The sequence below is a fragment of the Carlito syrichta genome, unplaced genomic scaffold (assembly GCF_000164805.1).
Source record: "Carlito syrichta isolate Samal-C Ts95f unplaced genomic scaffold, Tarsius_syrichta-2.0.1 Scaffold311911, whole genome shotgun sequence".
Classification (NCBI taxonomy): Eukaryota; Metazoa; Chordata; class Mammalia; order Primates; family Tarsiidae; genus Carlito; species Carlito syrichta.
This window is the reverse complement of record NW_007256007.1, coordinates 650068-669331: the sequence shown is the minus strand read 5'-3', so window position 1 is coordinate 669331 and position 19264 is coordinate 650068. Positions and strand designations below refer to the sequence as shown.

Here is a 19264-nt window from a genome sequence, read left to right as displayed (position 1 = left end):
AGTCTCTTGAGGACAAGGATTAAGAATTATATTTTACTTGTCTCAGTATCCCACATAATACCAAAACAGAAAAAAGGAAAAGAAAGCCAAGATCTTTCACAATTGCCTTGAAAGTAGACATGAAATGAAAGTAGATGAATGCTAGTCTTCCTAAGCACAGTTCATAATTATACCTTCCATGTGTAGATGTGTATTTCTTGATGCTAAAGCCAGACCCTACCCTCAAAAGGACCTTCGAAACAGCTAGGATAGGAGTTGGACTTGAAGATGGAAAGAAAGAGGTTTACATGAGAATAGCCAGAAATTACAGGGAGGATGGGGAAACCCCAAGGATTTGGAGTGAAGCAGGAACAGGAGTCTTAAAACAGCATCCCCTCCCCTCAGGAAATACCCTGAGTGGGAGGATGTCCAATAAGAAACTGTTTCTACCATTGCTCTTGAAATTTAAGGGTTCTCATCTTTTGCCTTCAATCTTTTCTAGCCCAACTGAACTTAGCATAGATCATCCATCCAACACATTTAGTCAAGTCTACTACAGCCAAGTAAACGTGGGAGATACCAAAATGAGTATAATACAGCCTAATTAAGTGACCAATATTTCTATGTATAATACAGCCTAATTAAGTGACCAATATTTCTATGTACAGTTTACCTTGCTTACAAGTTCAGAGAATCACAGGAAGGTAAGTTTCAGAGGAAGGTGATATTAGCAAGGTTATGAAGGATGGATACAATTCAGTTGTGCAAACATGAAGTCATGGGGCAAACACCAGTCCATATGGTGCTTTTGTGCAAACTGGCAAGAGGCATCCATTCTTCAAGACCATTTCTTTCCATCCGTAAACTGTCGTAACAATTTTGTTAGAACCAAACACTTCCTGCCATGAGTTGCAAAGCTGTCATAACAACTCTTCAAATCTATGATGTCTTCAGTGTGACCAGCAAACCCGAAAGCTATGTGGTACATAACCTGCGCTATCTTGGCCCTGGTAGGAAGGGAATCCTGTGCTAAGGGAACTGTGGAGACAAAAAGGGAAAGCAGAGGGAAGATATTGCCTGAACTTACTACTCTTGTAGAACAGTCGCTCTCAAATGGAGGCAACTGAGATGTTATGGACATTGGGGGCAATGTGTCAATACATTTTTGGTTGTTGCAATTTGAGAAGTGGGTTGTTACTAGAATCTAGTGGGTAGAGACGAGGAATGATGTGCAATATCCTATAATGAACAGGATAGCCTTCCACAGTCAAGAACTATCCAAATGTCAATAGTGCCAAGATTGAGGAACCTTGGGGTAGAGAGAAGACTAGCATTATACAAGACCCGGACTAAAATGGGGATAGTCTTGCTACGTGGCCACATTGATTAAAAACAAAAAACAAAAAACCTGATGCGAGTGTTTCTGAAAAGGCAGCACTGAAATATTTGTCCTGACTCCCAGGCCTCAGTACAGGGCAAACAGACACCAGCCACTGCCACAGAATCCAACTCACACTATCCACATTTACAACTAGGGTGGTCAACCAATCCTGGTGTAACCAAGGGTCTCCTGTTTTTAGCTCTGAAAGTCTTGTGTTCCAGAAAACTTCAGTTTCAGCTGGGCGAGTGTAACCCTGTTCACATCTCTCAGATGATTCCTGATGTAGTCACTTGTCATGGGCTTTCTACAAACAGAAATCCCCACCTGCTCTGTTTCTCAGTGTCCAGCATCCTCTGTAACTCTCGAACTCGACACTCAAACTGGGACTTCTCATCACCGAGAACGCTCCTCCAGGCCTCCCACTGCCGTTCTTTTTCCAAGAGTTCATCGTTCAAGGCCTCCAAATCCATGACCTGTTCTTCCAACATTGTGCATGTGGTCTTCAGAGCCTCCATTGTCTGCAAATCAGTACCACTGAGTTGTGCCTTGCACTAAACAAGGATTTTCTGGAGGTTACTTTTGTCAGGTCAGTTTTAGAAAAGCACATAGTTACCAAGGCAGATTATCTTTTTCCTCTATAGCTGAGGGTACCAGGTGAGAATGGATGAAGGGCCCTTCCTGCCACCACCTTAGAGGCTGAATGCAAAGCTAGGCCAGGGGGAAGTGACCAAGCTTTAAATTCAAGTGGCTTACACTGGCCTTGCAAAGCATTCCATTCTATTTTTATGGTTTTAAAATCAAAATTAATGAGAACTACATACTTTTTTTGTTTTAGTCAGGGTCTCTCTCGGTCACTCAGGCTGGAGTGCAGTGGCACGATCACAGCTCACCGCAGCCTCAGCCTCCTGGGCTCAGGTGATCCTTTCATCTCAGCCTCCCGAGTGGCTGGGGTTACAGGTCCACACTACCACGTCCAGCTAATTTTTTGGTTTATTGTAGAGACGAGATCTCACTATGTTGCCCAGACTGGTCTCGAACTCCTGGGTTCAAGCAATCCTCCCACCTTAGCCTCCCAAAGTGCTGGGCAGTTGTAAGCCACCACGTCCAGCCAGAACAACATACTTCTAAAAGCCATTTTTAAAACCACAAAGCGTTGGAAATAAGACATGACTGTAAAAAGAGACCATTTACTGGATGCGGTTCAGTGTTGGAACCCTTGGGAGAATACTTCAGGAGCATTCTAAAATTCTTCTAGAAGACCCTCAGGGATCTAATGACCTTATTTACCTTCCTTACCTGCTTCTGGCTGGTGAGTTGCATCTCCCTTTCTGTGATCTCCCGGCGGAGGTGGTCCACTTCACTTCGAAGTTGGACTATCTCATCGTTGGCGCCAGAAGCCTCATCAAGTTGTTTGGACAGGTAGAAGTTTTGGTTGTTGAGTTCAGCATTGTCCTCAGTCAGTTGGTTTAGCTGCTCTTCCAGGTCTGTGATTACCTAAAAGAGGAAAGGAATCCAGTTACACACCAAGCAAATTCATTTTAAATGAGAAATTGCTGCTAGAGCTATCCATTTTTGAACCTGTGTGACATTGGCAATCAACGTGCAGCTCATGTGTTTGTCTATCTGACCTTGAGAGCCAGATACAAGCTTCCATGCCCACCTACTGAACTCTAATACACAAGCAGAAAATGTAGTTTATCTCTAACTCGGGATACATCTGGAAAATACAGCAAAAGCAAATCAATCAAAAGTAACTCCAGTATGGAGGGGACAACTTTTGAATGAGATCAAGTTAATGGACAATAATATAATGTATAAAGTATAAATTAAGGAAAAAGGAATAATAGTCTGGTATCACAATCAACTAATTAAACTAAAAATACTCATGACACAATCTATAGGACATTAGAATTACAGATGGCCGTAGTCTTAGAAAGCAAAATGAAGTTCTTGTCAAGGAAGACTGACAGGTAAGGACAGTAAGTTATTTTAATGACATCACAAGCAATAAATTTAATTTCACGAAAAGAAAAAAAACTGAAGGAAAGCTCAGAACAATCCTAAAAATACAATATTGTACTATGGCATCACTTTAATGGATTTTACTATGCAGTTAGCCATCAGAAAATGGGAAGTCACGTATATGAAACTATCATTTTATGGAGAGAGATTTAATCTGGTTTTGCTAAATTATTTCCCTGCTCAATGGCAGAATGACTTCAATTACAGTGCATTTTCAGTGCATTTAGTTTTCCTATTATCTTTGCTGAGGTTTAGTATTACTGCTTGCAGAGAGTTTTTATGTATAATACTTTAGAAATTTAAGGGCAATTTTCTAATAATAGTTGGACTAAAGCACACAGGCAGTAAATTAAATTTTATGTAACAAAAAGAAAATTAAAAGGAAATGCCTTTAAGCCTACTGTTATTAATTATTTCCAATTTTCAAACCTATAGTAGACTTAGTTTATTAAATGTTGCCATTGTTTCCATGACTAATTCCCTATTTTAACCCACTTTGATTATCAATTTTAAAAAATCTTCCCAGGCACACAGAATTAAAGACCATCAATTAAGTACATTTGTCCAATGTAGCTCAGCTTTGAAACACAACTTTTCATTTTGTTAAGTGAGCTGATAATCTTTTAATGTAATGGTCTAGTAATTTGTTTTTTAATGTCAAAACCCACGTTAATTCTTTTTTGTTTGTTTGTTTGAGTCAGCATCTCACTCTGTCGCCCAGGCTGGAGTGCAGTGGCATGCTCACAGCCATCGCAGCCTCGACTTGCTGGGCTCAGGCGATCCTTCCCCCTCACCCTTCCAAGTAGTTGGAACTATAGGCGCATGCCACCATGCCCGGCTAATTTTTTGATTTATTGTAGAGACGAGGTCTCACCAAGTTGCCCAGGCTGGCCTCGAACCCCAGGACTCAAGCAATCCTCTCGCCTCAGCCTCCCAAAGTGCTGGGATTACAGGTTTGAGCCACCGAACCCAGCCTAAGCCATGTTAACTCTTAATGCATTGGTTTGAGGTACACTGTTAGCTACAAGAGGAGGAATAAAGGTTATCTGCTCAGGTTCCTAGCTAAGACACTTTCTTTTTTGAGGGGGAAAAAATAGGGAAAATTTGTATGTGTGTCATTCCCAGCAGGCAGTTATCTCTCGTGGGTCCCTGCATTACTCTTTCTGTTAACATGGCTAAATCTCCTAAAACCAGAAGAAATGAATAAACAATGCCCACTAGTTCAACTAGTCTCTTTCCTACATGTAGTAAACCCATTCCTTAAGATACTTTTCATCCTAGAATGTAAACGTCTCCATTTAACTATGTGCTTCCTCCTACCTCTTTTCCAAAAAAAAAAAAAACCAGAGGCAAACTGGCTTAGAAGATATGTTATAAAATGCATTCTAGAACCCCAAATAAGCTGCCTTGTACATTGCTGGGTTACTTTCTCCATCTGTGACGTGGAAATAAATACTATGTTTACTCTTCATCTGTTTTTATTTTTTAAATTTTTTGAATTTTTCTTGCATGCTATTTGACCTTAATGTATCACATGAGATACAAGGAATAAATATTAGTAACCAAAATGGTGGTTCATTTTTAAAGCCTCTTGGGACACAGACTACAGAAAATCTATTCGTATAAGAACATATACATTGCCAATATAATTTATTTAATTTGAACAAGTTATTTAGCATCTCTGTTTCCCCAAATTTCTCATCTATAAAATGGAAATAAAATAATTTACTTCAAAGGGCAACAAAGAAGTGAAGAGTTTGCCTATTACGGTATTATACATTCTTAGAAAAACCAGGAGACTATTGATTTACTGCATTTAAAGATATATTTAAGCCTTTGGGTAACCACTTTCTTTGACTCATGAAAAGACATAATTTATTATGGGCCCATTTCTGCCACCTCTTTTCCGTCTTCCAAAATTAGAGTATAAATTGTTAAAGAAGAAACACCTGAAAAAAGTCAATGACGTATCTCACTTCAATTGGGATAATAAGAGTTCTTCTATTTCCATGTTGTCATCCAGTTTTCAAGGGGTCTCATGTCTCTAATTTCTATTTCCAGCTTGTGATTACTGGTTCTCTATTTGGTCACTGTCTCTATACTGGGCATTTGACAAGAGAAGGACTACATGTTTGTGTGAAGCACCCATGCATATCTTTAAAGCATTTTAACTGATTTGGACTTCTTATACATATTTCCTATCTGCCCAACCCATAACCTGTTTAGATTGTGACTCTTTCAAGCTGCAGGAGTTGTGGTATGTTAGACACACCCATATACCCACACACATATTACTGAGATATTAAGCTGACTTGTGACACAGGTAGTAAAATAATGGTCTCCAGAGCTTTTAAAGAATGTATAATACTGTAATAGGCACTCTTCACTACTTTGTTGCCCTTTGAAGTAAATTATTTTATTTCCATTTTAGAGATGGGAAAATTGGGGCAACAGAGGTGCCAAGTAACTTGCCCAAGATCACTGCAAGTAAATAATAAAATTAGAATTCAAACCCATCACTGAAACTGAAGAATCTGCACTCTTACCTCCTATACTATACAGTCCTTCTAAAGGAAGAAGTGTTTATTTTTCATCCAGATCCTTGAAAGCGGAAATGATGGAAATCAAGAAGGATAACCCTTCTTGATTTTGAGCCAGGTGATGTGCAAGGAAAATTCTTAGGTCTACTTTCTGGCCATGGGCATATTCTCTCCAAACCAAGGACAAACGATCTGTTTACCATGAGTCTGTTAACCTGTAAACCCCAAAGTTGGAGGGTAAAAAAGATAAACTGAAAGGCTGATTTCCATCTTCACAGTAAAAAAGAGACGCATGATAGCTTCATAATGCAGGGGCCAGCAAAGCTTTCTTATTATGCTGTTTTTTGCAGATAAGAGGTCTTGGTGTAGTTCTAAGAGAGGATATTAAAAAAATGATCTCCTCCCACTGTCAATAAAATAAAGAACTCTGGGATTATCTGTTGCTTTTCAAGGCTATCATGCAAACCCCACGGTTCTGTAAAGTAGATGTTAACCTCTCACACTTAATTGGGAGACAAGCAGAGCAAAGTTACCAAGTAAATGTTCAATGGCACATTAGGGGTAAACAAACCAGTCAGATAATGAGCAACAGGCTAAAAAGACACAAGACTGAAATCCTATTTTTATGCCCAGTTCTTTTCTGAAGGCAGCTATTTGCATATTATTTATTTTTAATCTTATAGCTGACAGATTGATTCATAATTAAAACTGTGTCATATGTTTGCCCACCAACTCCCCTCTAAAACAGACTTAGGTAGAGTTTTAGGTGCCAGATTGGATCAAATCCTTTTTTTATAAATGTCTTCAAAATATAGAAATGGTCTGAGCTTGAAAATCTTACTGTTCATGAGCTTTCTGAAAGCTGCGAACTGAGAGCTCCTATCAATTGAGTTATTATAAGAGTTCCCACCAGTAACGAAGATGACATTTCCAAGCAGAGACAATCTTGGACAGTGCCAAAAAGAAAAGAACATCCATCACACTCTTATGAAGTGTCTTTAAAATGGTCTTGAACTTGTAAAAGTATAATTGAGACCTACTATTGTGACTGAATGTTGTTCTAAAGCAGTTTTCTAACTTTTTTAAGAAGTAGAACCATTTCCCAAACAAAAGATTACATTATAAGCCCAATATGATAAAATAATAACAGTAACCAATGTTACTTAGTACTCTCTATGGACTAGGACAAGCATTTGGCAAGCATCACCTCATTTAATTCTTGCAGGAACCTTATGAAGGAGGTATTATTACCAAATCCCATTTCAGTATTTCCTAAGACATACTATTTCTGAAATTTGAATGTATGGTATACTGAACTAAGCAACTATCTCTCTTCCCTTACCCAGCCCCCAAATAGTTTGTATTATGTTAATTATTCATCATACAACCAATGATGTATTGGAATTGAGGGTATACAATGTTGTCTCAATTTTATACACAAAGAAATGGAGGTTTAGGAGGATAATATCACATAGGTTACTAAGAGGACAATTTACAATCTGAACTCAGTCTGCCCAACTCCAGAGCCCATGGCTTAGATCACTAAGCTACGCTGCTCTGGCTGAAATGTGGTAGCGATCACTCTCTCCAGTCCTCCCAACTCCCACACCCCAGAGGTTTCTCCACAGAACACCAGAGATAAATGAAGCAAGGGTTAAAAGTCACTCTTCCAGAAAATACAGATTTGGAGAGTATTAAAGTTTTAAAAAGTAACCAAATTCATTCTGTATATTGGCATTTTATATTAAAAGTAAACTTCCAATTTTAGATGGGGACAAGATGGATTACAGGGGAGTACAAGGAGACTTTTGAGGGTGACAAATAAAATGAAAATTTTATTTTTATCCACCAAAAATAAAACTTGGATGGTATTATTATCCAAAATCATGCTAAAATTCATTATTTTGTTTGTTTTGCTAGTTTTACAGGTGTCATACATATTTTAAAATTCACCAGGTTAAAGTACACCAAATATACCTCAATGAAGCTGTAAAAAAAATGTTTTGTAAAAAGTGCTTTTGCCAAAAGACTAAAAAAAGGAAAAAGGAAAACTCCATATGAATGGAAGAGAATCACTAATGTACACACTTTAAAAATATCCAAGCTTATTTAAGGAAAAAATAGTAATATAAAAAAGTCATAAAATTATATATATTTTATTCAGTGATCATTTACAAGCATGGATATAAGCAAATAACTCTTATGTAAAATAAAAAAACAAGACAACAAAAAACTGCAAAAGTAGGACAGAAGAATACTAGACTATAATCCACCAACTCCTCCCTCAAGGAAGGGAAGAAAGATGGAGGTGGAAATCAACAGAAGTTTTAAAGCAGGCCCATCCCCATCCAACAATCACATCAGGAAACACAAACCAAAAAATTGATCTGCCAGGTCCCTACTATAACCAAAAAGAGGCACATGACTTAGCAATTCCACTCTTGGGTATATGCTCACCAGAAATAAGTGCTTATGGCCACCAAAGGACTGGTACAAGAGTGTTTCCTAACAGCTTTATACATCCTGGAAACAATCTAAATGTCCATCAGTAAGGAGAACAGATAAACTACAGTTCTATTCAAATATATATATACAGAAACACCACACAGTAGTGAAAAGAGCAAATTATTGACAGATGTAGCAACATGGAGGAAACTCACAGGCACTGAAGTAAAAATACAGCTAAGTCTCAAAGAGTACATCCTCTATGATTCCATTTATATGAAGTCCAAGAACAGGCAAAACTAATCTATGGTATTAGAGGTCAATATAGTAGTTACCCTTTGGGCAAAGAATGCTGATGAGAAGGGGCCAGGAGGAAGCCTTCTGGGAGCTGAAAAAGTTCTGCATCTTGATCTATATTGTGGTTACATAGTTGTCTATACACGTATAAATGCCATTCAGTTATACACTTAAGATTACTACCCTAACCGGGTTCGGTGGCTCAGCCTGTAATCCTGCGCCTTTGGGAGGCTGACATGAGTGGATTGCCTGAGCCCGCGGGTTCGAGACCGCATCTCTACAATAAAATCAAAAAATTAGCCGGGCATGGTAGCACGCGCCTGTAATTCCGGCTACTCGGAAGGCTGAGGCAGAAGGATCACTGGAGCCCAGCAGGCTACAGAGTGGGTTACAGAGTGAGATTCCAACCCAAAAAAAAAAAAAAAAAAGATTACTACCCTTTTATATATCTTACTATATGCATTTTATACCTAAATTAAGAAAAAAATAGGACAATGTCTCATTTATAGTAGCTAAAGAAAATAAAATATGTACGTGGGGGCTGCTGTGGATGTTTATGGAAATTAACAAACACAAATAATACAAACAAACAAGATTACTGAGCACTAAGAAGGTAATAAAGAAACAAAGAGGTCAAAGAAAAGAGATAAACATGAATAAGAATAACATCCCATCTTCTGAAAGGGGCCTATTTCAGTCCTTTGTTCTGATCAAAAATAGACTTTGAGTTCCCACTGACCCTACCCTATTATATAACCTATGAATGATGCTTATCCACGCATAGGATTTATTTATCTCAATATAAATAACATCTCCCAAAAAGACCTAGATTTTGAATTTGCATGTTGGGAAACCAGATTTTGCCTGTTAGGAAATCAAAATTTCTAGGTCCACAGAAGAACTAAATGGTCTTTTCTCTCTGCAGAGGCAGCAGACTGGAGAAGCCTCGAAGATACAAGTGCCACGGTGTCGGTCTCTGACTGGGGCTGGTCACAGAACTTTCCATGTTAGGACAGGTTGCAGCTATTGAAACCTATTAGCATTTCCACAATGAGAATTATTTTGACCATTCCAACTATCCTCCTCCCCTAAACAAAAAGAATGGTTTTGATTTTTTAAAACAGGAAGAATTCCCCAAAAACAGATTATCTAGGACTCAAAAACCCCAAATAAAGATTTGACTGCATCATCTGCTTCAAGCTGCACGTTCATATCAAACATCAGTCACTGATATTATAAAGGGATAACCCCTTTTTCTTCTGTTTTAGTTTCATGTTATTTTAATTGTCTTTGGTTAATTAATACTCACAGTACAGCTGTTACGAAGGGCATCAAATTTGCGCTGGATTTCATCTCTATGTGCCTAAAAGGTAAGAATTTGATTATAAATTTTTCATAGAGTAGAATACAATTCTACATGCTATGGGTCAAATATAGAGAATGCAATTTGCCTGGAAAGCCAAGAAGGCTGTTGCAGCAGCACCAACATCTGTTTTTTCAAAGAACTAATGAATCAAGTCATCCCCAACATCAGAAATAAGGAATACACAATGCTGAGTTAATAACAATTAACTCTTTAGACCACACATGCACACCCTGTACAAATATTTTTAACATTCATATTAACACTAGGGAACGAATGAGAGAAAAGGGGAAAAAAGCAATAAAGAATGAAGTCTTTACTTTCCTTCATTCTAAAAATATAAGTAACTTTCCCTCCCCAGTCTATTCCCTGACACACACTCACACACACATGCATGCGCGCACACACATACGTGCGCGTGCGCGCGCACACACACACACACACACACACACACACACACACACACACACACACAAAATAGCCAGGACAAAGTAGGGACTTTGTGTGTGTGCGTTTTTATTGAAAGCTGCTGAGATTCAGAAAATCCTACATTGACCTTGAAATAAATACATACAGGCATTTCCCAAGATGAAGCTGCTCTAAAACCACAGTATTTGTTCAGCTGACGAGAATTTTTTGAGAGCATATTATGGACCGATACAGACATCCTTGACTGTACCTTCATCTTCGTGAGGGAAGATAGGAAATAAATAAGTACATGATTACAGACAAATCCTATGAAGGGGAAAAATAGGACCTAGTACAAAAGAGTAAGATGAGATAGGTAGGTACTTACTTAGATGGGGGTCAATGAGGGCTTCTCCAAGGTGACATTTAAGCTGAAACTACAGGATGATGAGGAGCCATGCAACAAACAGGAAAGGGCAGAAGGAACAGCCTTTGCAAAGATCCTGGGGCAGGAACGGGTTTGATGCATTTGATAAACAAAAAAAGACCAAACTGGCTAGGGCAGAGTTTTTCAAACTTCAAGCTGTGATCCAGTAACAGCAAGCATGACAAGTGAGGTTTTTGGTATGTTGTATTCAATGAAATAAAATAAAAAGGACAGAACAGTAAATGTCAGAATGTGGCTTGGATAGTAAACATGAGCACTGTTACACGAAACTTGTATTTCAGATACCATAATTCCTCAGATTTAACTTACAATTGTAAAACCTATCACTAATTTAAGTAACATTAAGAAAGGAAAAGTGCTGTTTATTAAACTATGGCATGTTTATGTCTATATATGACTGTAAAATACATTTTGACTTCAGATACCTTAGGACTCATGAAACACAGAATATACTCTTCCTTGTATTAGACTGCAAGTAAAAGGTATTCCTCTTCTGTGGGCTGTAGCCAACTTTTGAAAAAGCACAGTAAGAGGGAAAAAAAGTATCCTAAGATAATGACAGAGAGGCAGGCAGGGACAAAGAGTCTGAAAGCTCAGTAAAGATTTGGGGTTTAATTCAATTAATGGAAATCATGGAAAATTTTAAGAAGGGGAGTGACAAGATGTTATTGTTGTTTTAAGATCATTGTAGATACTGTAGGGAGAAGAGAATCAAAACAGAACAAGGGAGAGAGGAGCAGAGAGGGTGTTGTTGCTGTCACTCAAGCAATAGCTGATAGTGGCTTGGAATAGGATAGTGGCAAAACAAACAAACAAACAAACAAACAAAACAGAGAATTTGATGAAACTGAGACATTTTGGAAATACAAGGACTTGTTAATGCATATGAGAGCCGGAGAAAAAGAGGAATCAAGGATGCCCTACCAAGACTTTTGACTTGAGAGACAAAGTAGATTATGGTCTCATTTGCTTAGCTATGAAAACTCAAAGAAGAACCCAGATTGACGCAGAGGTAAAAGTAGTCCTTCTCTAAAAAAGAAAAAAGAAAAAGAGAAAAGAAAAAGAAACTGGTCTCCATAAGAAGGTCTATAAGAAAACTGAGTCAAACATTTAGAGTTGTGATATTATCTTTAATATGTCTATTTTTAATAAATTAACATTATAAGTTTATAACAAATTAGACATTTTAGGAGAAAAGATCAGTGAACTTGAAGACAAAGCAGTAGAAACCATCCAAAATGAAACATATAGATTAAAGACTAAATAAAGAATAGAGAATCAAAGAGCTGTGAGACAACTTCAAGTGGCCTAATATACATGCAATTAGATTCTCTGAAAGCGTGCAGGGGTTAGACAGAAAAAAATATTTGAAGAAAAAATGGTCAAAAATTTTCCAAAGTTGGCAAAAGCCATAAACACAAAGAAGAAAAAGTTCAATGAATGCCAAGCACAAGAAACATGAAGAAAATCTATCTAAAGCACATCAGACTCCAACTGCTTAAAACAAGTAATAAAGAGAAAATCTTAAAATCAGCCACGGAAAAAGGTACATTACATTAAGAGAAACAAAGACAAGAAAGACAGTAGACTTTTCCCAAGTGGGATTGGGAGTTCAGACGGGAAGCTAGAATATAGTAGAGCAACACCTTTAAAGTAATGAAGGAAAAAAAAAAAAACCTTACCAACCTAAAATTTATACCCAGCAAAAACATATTTCAAAAATGAAGATAAAATAAAAACTTTTTCACACAAACAAAAGTTGAAGAAATTTGTTACCAGCAGACTTGTTCTACAAGAAATGTTAAAAGAAGTCCTTCAGGCAGAAGGAAAATGGTAATCAGAATTTTGGATACATAGATCCAAAATCCAGAATGAAGAGCACTAGAAAAATGGTAAAACAAAACAAAAGCAGACAATTGCATAAATAGACTCACAGATTCACAAATAAAAAGTTATTATTTAGAATCATTTTCTTAAATAATTAGCCAATATTTTTATGCACTAATTTAATAGATCACATTTTCCCCCCAAAATCTGTTTTTGTCCAACAGTAATGCAATATTTATTAATTTTATGAGGTAAGAATACTAATTATCCAAAGTAAGAATATGGCTATCTACACCATAGTTGAAATCTCATCTGTGACCAAGTAGCAGCCTAGACCCAAGGACCACCCAACCCCCTCCAGTGTATTCTATGATCACCAAGGACAAAAGGCAAGGGATTTTTCCTAGAGAAAGAATAAGGCCCTGGTGTTCATCAAATCTAGGTCAGGGGTGAGCAAATTTTTCCTTTAAAGTGCCACATAGGCCATGTATGGTGGTTCATGTCTATAATCTCAATACTTTGGGAGGCTGAGGCAGGAAGATTACTTGAGGCCAGGAGTTCTAGACGGCCTGGGAAATATAGCAACTCCCTATCTCTATTTTTTTTTAAGTACCAGATAAATATTTTGGTTTATAGACCATTCAATCTTGTTCAGAACTACTCAACTCTGCCCTTAGAGAGCAAACCCAGCCACAGACAATAAGTAAACAAATTGACATGGCTGTGTTCTAATAAAACTTTATTTACAGAAAACAGGTGACAGACCAAATTTGGCCTACAGGCTGTAATTTGCCAACCTCTGCTCGAAATGACTATTTGGTGTGAACTCTCTCAAAGACAGAATCAGGAAGTTGAGGGGGGAACTAACTCCTTCAAAACATAAGCACTGACCATAAAAAAGCTCACTAGTCTCAACACAGGGGCAAAAGCCCTAGTCCACTTTCTTACTAGGTTCTACTTTCTTATTAATAGCAAAGTTTCCAGATAACAGTACCATTAAAAACTCATTTAAGTGCCCACTGGAGTCCGAAATTTCTTTTCTTTTTTTTTTTTACTCCCCCACTCCCCATTGCCTCCCTCAGCCCCATGACTCCCATAAGGAGGCCAGAGTCATCTGAGTCCATGCTGCTGGCCTCCAGGCCATGAGCAGAAATGACAGCATGGGTCAGAGGGCGCCACCTGGTCCCTTCCACGGGCGGCTCACAGACACACACTCTCCCCAAAAACCTGTTTTACCAAATAGGCAAAAAGTGGTCTCCCTTCTTCCCTGGACTCAGAACCCAGAAGCTGCTATGCCAGGTCCCCGAGACTAGACAGGAAACACTGCCTCCTGGCACATGGAGGGAATATAGGAGGGAACACAGGAGGCCCAGGGACACTTAAGGGTCAGGTAAACGACAACCTTCCAGCACAAGCATGTCCCACATATTGCATGGGATAGACTTCTACCAAAAGCTATTCATTGTTTATCTGAAATTAAAATGAGCTAGGTGGTTTGCATTTTTACCTGCACAGGAAGTACTTATGCTGAAAGAGGGTTCATTGTTTATCTGAATAGTAAACTGAATCATGAGTTACTTATTTATTCGTTTGTTTGCTTGTTTGTTTACTAGAGTTGGGGTCTCACTCTGTTGCCCAGGCTACAGTGAAGTGGCATGATCACTTCTCACTGCAGCCTCGACCTTCTGAACTCAAGTAATCCTTCTGTCTCAGTCTCCCAAGTAACTAGAACTACAGGCATGTGCCACCACGCTAGGCTAATTTTTTCTTTTTCTTTTTTTTTTTTAAATAGAGATGTCATCTCACCATGTTGCCCAGGCTGGTCTTGAGCTCCTGACCTCAAGCAATCCTCCTACCTCAGTCTCCCAAAGTGCTGGGATTACAGGTCAAGCCACTGCACCCAGCCTGGAGTGCCATATCTTTATTTACTCAATCTGGCTGCCCTAAAGGGGTATGACTGGCTACATAATTATTAAGAAAGATTGAGGACTTCAAGATGGTGCCAGGAGAACTTTAAACCAGGCGTGGGACCCTCTGTGCCCTTTGCTGTAACCCCTTGATGCCAGCCACATCCCAAAATTTCAGTCATAAATACTGATTCATTTCCATTAAAATTAATCATTATGGGGCCCTTGGATCATTTCAATACATCAAATGGCACTCCTCTCTGAAGGTTTAATGTAATGAACAACAGCCATTATGGCTTTTGATTGATTATTGATTATGAAATATAAACAAACTGTAGAACTGCTCCTGTTGTGGTTGCTAGAAATATTATAAGCATTTAACTATTTAACTGATCTGAGTAAGAAAATGGTAAAAGTCATTTGTCTTGTGGGTTTTTTTTTTAAGTCATAAAACAAATATACAAAAAGGCAAACAGTCTATCAATAGTGTATACAAAGACAGTGAAATACATAAAACAAGCTTTGGATGCTCTCAGTGAAATGCTTGAATATTAACTAGGTATTAGGTGCCATAGGTAATATATATTTACACTCTTAAAAAGTATTCAAGATCCCAAAGAGTTTTTGTTTAGGTAATACCTATCTACATTTACCACATTAGAAATTAAAACTGAGATAGTTTTCAAATATTTTTTCTTTTAAAAAAACAATAACATTGGTTTTACACCATCAGTGCAAATATTGACACAATGAAAAATGTCAAGTTATATCTTATGACATCATCATCATGAAAACAGTCTGATCTTGGCAACCCCCAGAAGTCTACAGACCCACTTTGGAACCACTGACCTAGGAGTTGGGCGGCAGTAAGAAATGGGCAGGTTGTAGCTAGCCTGGCCTGAAGACCAGAGAGATGCGCTCGTTGGGTAGCATTTAATTTCATTAATTTTAAGAAGAGTTACAAGAGAAAGAAAAGTAAATTACAAGGTAGATTTGATAAGAGGATAAACCTGCAGAACTCAGGAATGGAAACAAGTACATTTAGATGTCTGACCCCTTCTGGATCACAGGGCCAGGATCCTAGAGCACTCAGGCTTCCGCACACCCATCCATTTCTCGGTAAAGACAGGCACCAAGCAAGAACATCGCCTCACATGGCCCTATTTCACATCTTGGCTATCATGCTGAGGCTCACCTGGTAATTAAATACAGGGCTTGATATTTCTGTACAAGAATGAGAACGTGTATTGACTAATGTTTTTAACAAATCAAAGACGACTTTGGGATCCCATAAGCCTGCTATTTGGGAAGAATTCCTTTCTTTGGTGTCTACAGCTTTCAACTCTTTATTATTCAACATTAGTCACTCAGTCAAATCAGTAAAAGAGCACAGAGGCAGGAACACAAAACGTGTTCATAAGGCCTTCCTGGTGAACACAAAGCACATACCACACATCTGCCGTGAGGTCCCATTCAGCTTATACCACATCACTCATCTGTGTGCTATAAAGTGCACAGACTCAAATTATCTTCCTTAGATGAAGGAATATATGGGGTCCAAAATATGAAGTCCAGACAGAAATTTATCTTTTCTACCAATAAGTACTGAAGTACCTTAAAAGAATATTTCTGTTTAAAAAAATTTTTTTATAATTTTTTTTTTTAAATAGAGATTGGGTCTCACTACATTGACCAGTCTGGTCTCAAACCCCTGGACTCAAGTGATTCTCCAATTTCGGCCTCCCAAAGTGCTAGGATTACAGGCATGAGTCACCACACATAATCTCTGTTTAAATTTGACTCTCCTGTTGGTCTCAGTCTCCACTTTTAATGGCCAATCAATTTCAATGTAAATACAATTAATTGACAGGACGATAAAGTGAAAGTGGGAGAAAAAAAAGCATTAGGAAGGGCAACAAAGGCCTCCCAGCTGCCCTGCCAACCTCCTTCAATGGAGAGATTCAATTTAACCATGGGCCATCTAATTTGGCCTAGGGGCGGAGACCAAACAAGGTAACTGCTCCCTTCCCAGGCTAGGAGATGGCTACCTCTTAGAGTTAAGCAATAATAGCCTATTTGACTATTCCCTTGTATTGATAAAACAGCCTGCTGAGAGGCTTGCAAAATCTCCTAGGAGAGCATTTTAGACCCAGCTGATTTAATTTGACTGATGCTTGAGCTGGGTCTGAATTTGGGCCTCAAACAATGAGAAAGTCAGAAAGTACTACATGTGTGAATATTTTCTCTTTTTCTTGGAAAAGACATTCTTCAGAACAAATTCAACCAAGCTATTCAGGCAGCAACCACATGCTGTCCATAACCAAGTTTATGGGACACAATCAAGAGAAGGATAAAGAAAAGGCCCACAGCCTCGAAACTGAATGGAAGCAAACTGATATGGGGTTTAGATTTCCGTACGATGGGTTTAAACACAGCTGTTTGACCAAAGGCACTTCTGCAATCATCTGAACAAGTCCTATTTTCCACAGCATCTTCATCTTGCAAGAGCAATGGAGCCCTAGTTTCTAGACCTAGGGAGGTTTGTTTTCTTTTTTTTCTTTTTTTTTTTAAGAAGACGCTTTGAGGCGGTGATCTCATCTAACTAAATTAAGTCGTGACTTGCTGCTGTGTTAGGCTTCCAGCAGCCATTAGACACAGCACATTCCAACCAGCAGCAAGACAGGATTTAAAGGACTAATTTTCTCACAGATAAAGAGCAGTGACATGTGTTCTATTTTATACCCTCTTCCTTCCAAACAGGGACACAATAAGATGCATGGCCACCCCTCCTGCCCAGTTCCAACAGAGCAGCAAAATAAATGTGTCCTCCGAAGTAAATGGATTTAAGGAATTACAGGTCAATCCCTTGGAGAGAAAAGGCTAAAGACACAGCATCGGGCACAAAGCAAGGGCTTATTAAATATGGATTAAATTATCTCCTTTTCTTTCAGAGCTTAGGTGTTCATACAGGAGGAAAATATTAATATGAAATGCATTATATATAACAGTGGCTGAAATTTAGGTGCCTTCCTTTAGAAGCTATGAAATGTTATCTGTCTCTCTTTCTACCCACCCAACTACGGCAAGTATATGAACCTTCTTGGCATGAACTCTTATATATCAATTTCATTCCTAGCTCCATTTTTTTTTCTTCTGTAGACTTATTTTCTCTTTGCCTTTATTCTGTCCTGCTTTACTGTTTTGCATCTTTCCAAACTGCTTTCAGTAAATTGTAAAACAAAGCAGAGTCTAAACAAAGATATATCATGATTATGTTTTTCCAAATCAAATACTGGGGACACAACATGGCATCATTTAATGAGTGATCCCATACAGACGATGAAACCTAAAGCTGTCATTGATATCTGACCTTGATGTAAGTGTAGGATGCACAAACACCTTCCATACAGGAGTGACTCTATACTCCTAGAATCATGGAAGTCACTGTGCCTCTGACTGGTCTCATAAGGACCTTAGTACTGTTAGATCACATTCCCAATTTCGTTCAGATAATGGGATCCTCAAACCCAACAATGAGCAATAATTTCTAAGAATGAAACTAGGTAGGTGTGTGTGTGCGTGTGTGTGAATGTATGTGGCCCATCTATATAAGCAACCCCACTCTAAGAGAGATTTAGAGATATTTGCTGATGGAGATGGGGACAGCATCCAAGTTAAATCAGAAAAAAGAAGGTACCCATTTAGGTACCTTATAAAAACACACTAAACCCAATCAGCAGCATTGTGCCTGGTCCACAGGAGAGGACACCCTGACCAACAGGCATGAGTATGCCAGTCCACTTGGCAGGTACAGTATGTTATTATGAAAAATGTATGTTCTTGGTTGACTGTAGCCATTAAAACTCAATCAGCTTTCTATGCTCAGAGTCTAGATCCACCAAGGAGCTTTCCAAGAATAAAAGGGTTTTCTAAGGACGCTTTCCTGAATGGTAAAAAAATGTTGAGTATCCTAGTCAACTTGGCAACTGCACTTATCCCTATAAGTTGGTAAGTTGGCATTTAAGATTCTTGTGAGTTTTGTTAGCCTGGGTCAGTCCCTGTGAGGATGATCAACTGTGAGAGAATAACCCCAAAAATCCCACGTTCGGGCTTCCAGAAAGAACTAGGGTCTAAATCTAGTGATCTCCCATCTACCACCCACTTTAGGCTCTACCTCCTGAGAATAACTCCCCAGCTAAGTAAACTAGCCTCCAAGAAGAGCAGGGAAGACAGGTCCCTTTTAGAAATAGAATATTTCATTCAGTAGAATCCTTCCCATCCAGATCATACCAGATGCGTACAAAAGATAGGAAGCAGAATCTATAGCTTGAAAAAAAAACAGTAACACAAATGACGTTAACCAAAACAAAAAGTAAAAATGTGGTAGAAAGACTTGTTAAGATAAACGATTTTTTAAATGATTATTATAAACTAAAGAAGAAATCCAGCCGGGCTCAGTGGCTCATCCTGTAATCCTGCGCCTTTGGGAGGCTGAGGTGAGTGGATTGCCTGAGCCCACAGGTTCGAGACCCGCTCGGGCAACTTGGTGAGACCTCATCTCTATGATAAATCAAAAATTAGCTAGGCGTGGTAGCGCACGCCTGTGGTTCCAGCTACTTGGAAGGCTGAGGTGGAAGGATCACCGGA

The 19264-nt window shown here is 38.6% G+C and overlaps 1 protein-coding gene across 2 annotated transcripts in view; it reads right to left on the bottom strand.

Annotated features, from left to right (window-relative positions):
- The window catches only part of CIT (citron rho-interacting serine/threonine kinase), a 177938-nt gene that overhangs the window by 42406 nt on the left and 116268 nt on the right, over positions 1 to 19264 (bottom strand). For both annotated transcript variants that reach the window (XM_021718196.1, XM_021718197.1), the window contains 3 exons: positions 9974 to 10027; positions 2657 to 2854; positions 1685 to 1878 (listed from right to left, as the gene is read on the bottom strand). In XM_021718196.1, the coding sequence (XP_021573871.1) occupies positions 1685 to 1878; positions 2657 to 2854; positions 9974 to 10027 (446 nt within the window). The remainder of the gene's footprint in view (positions 1 to 1684; positions 1879 to 2656; positions 2855 to 9973; positions 10028 to 19264) is intronic.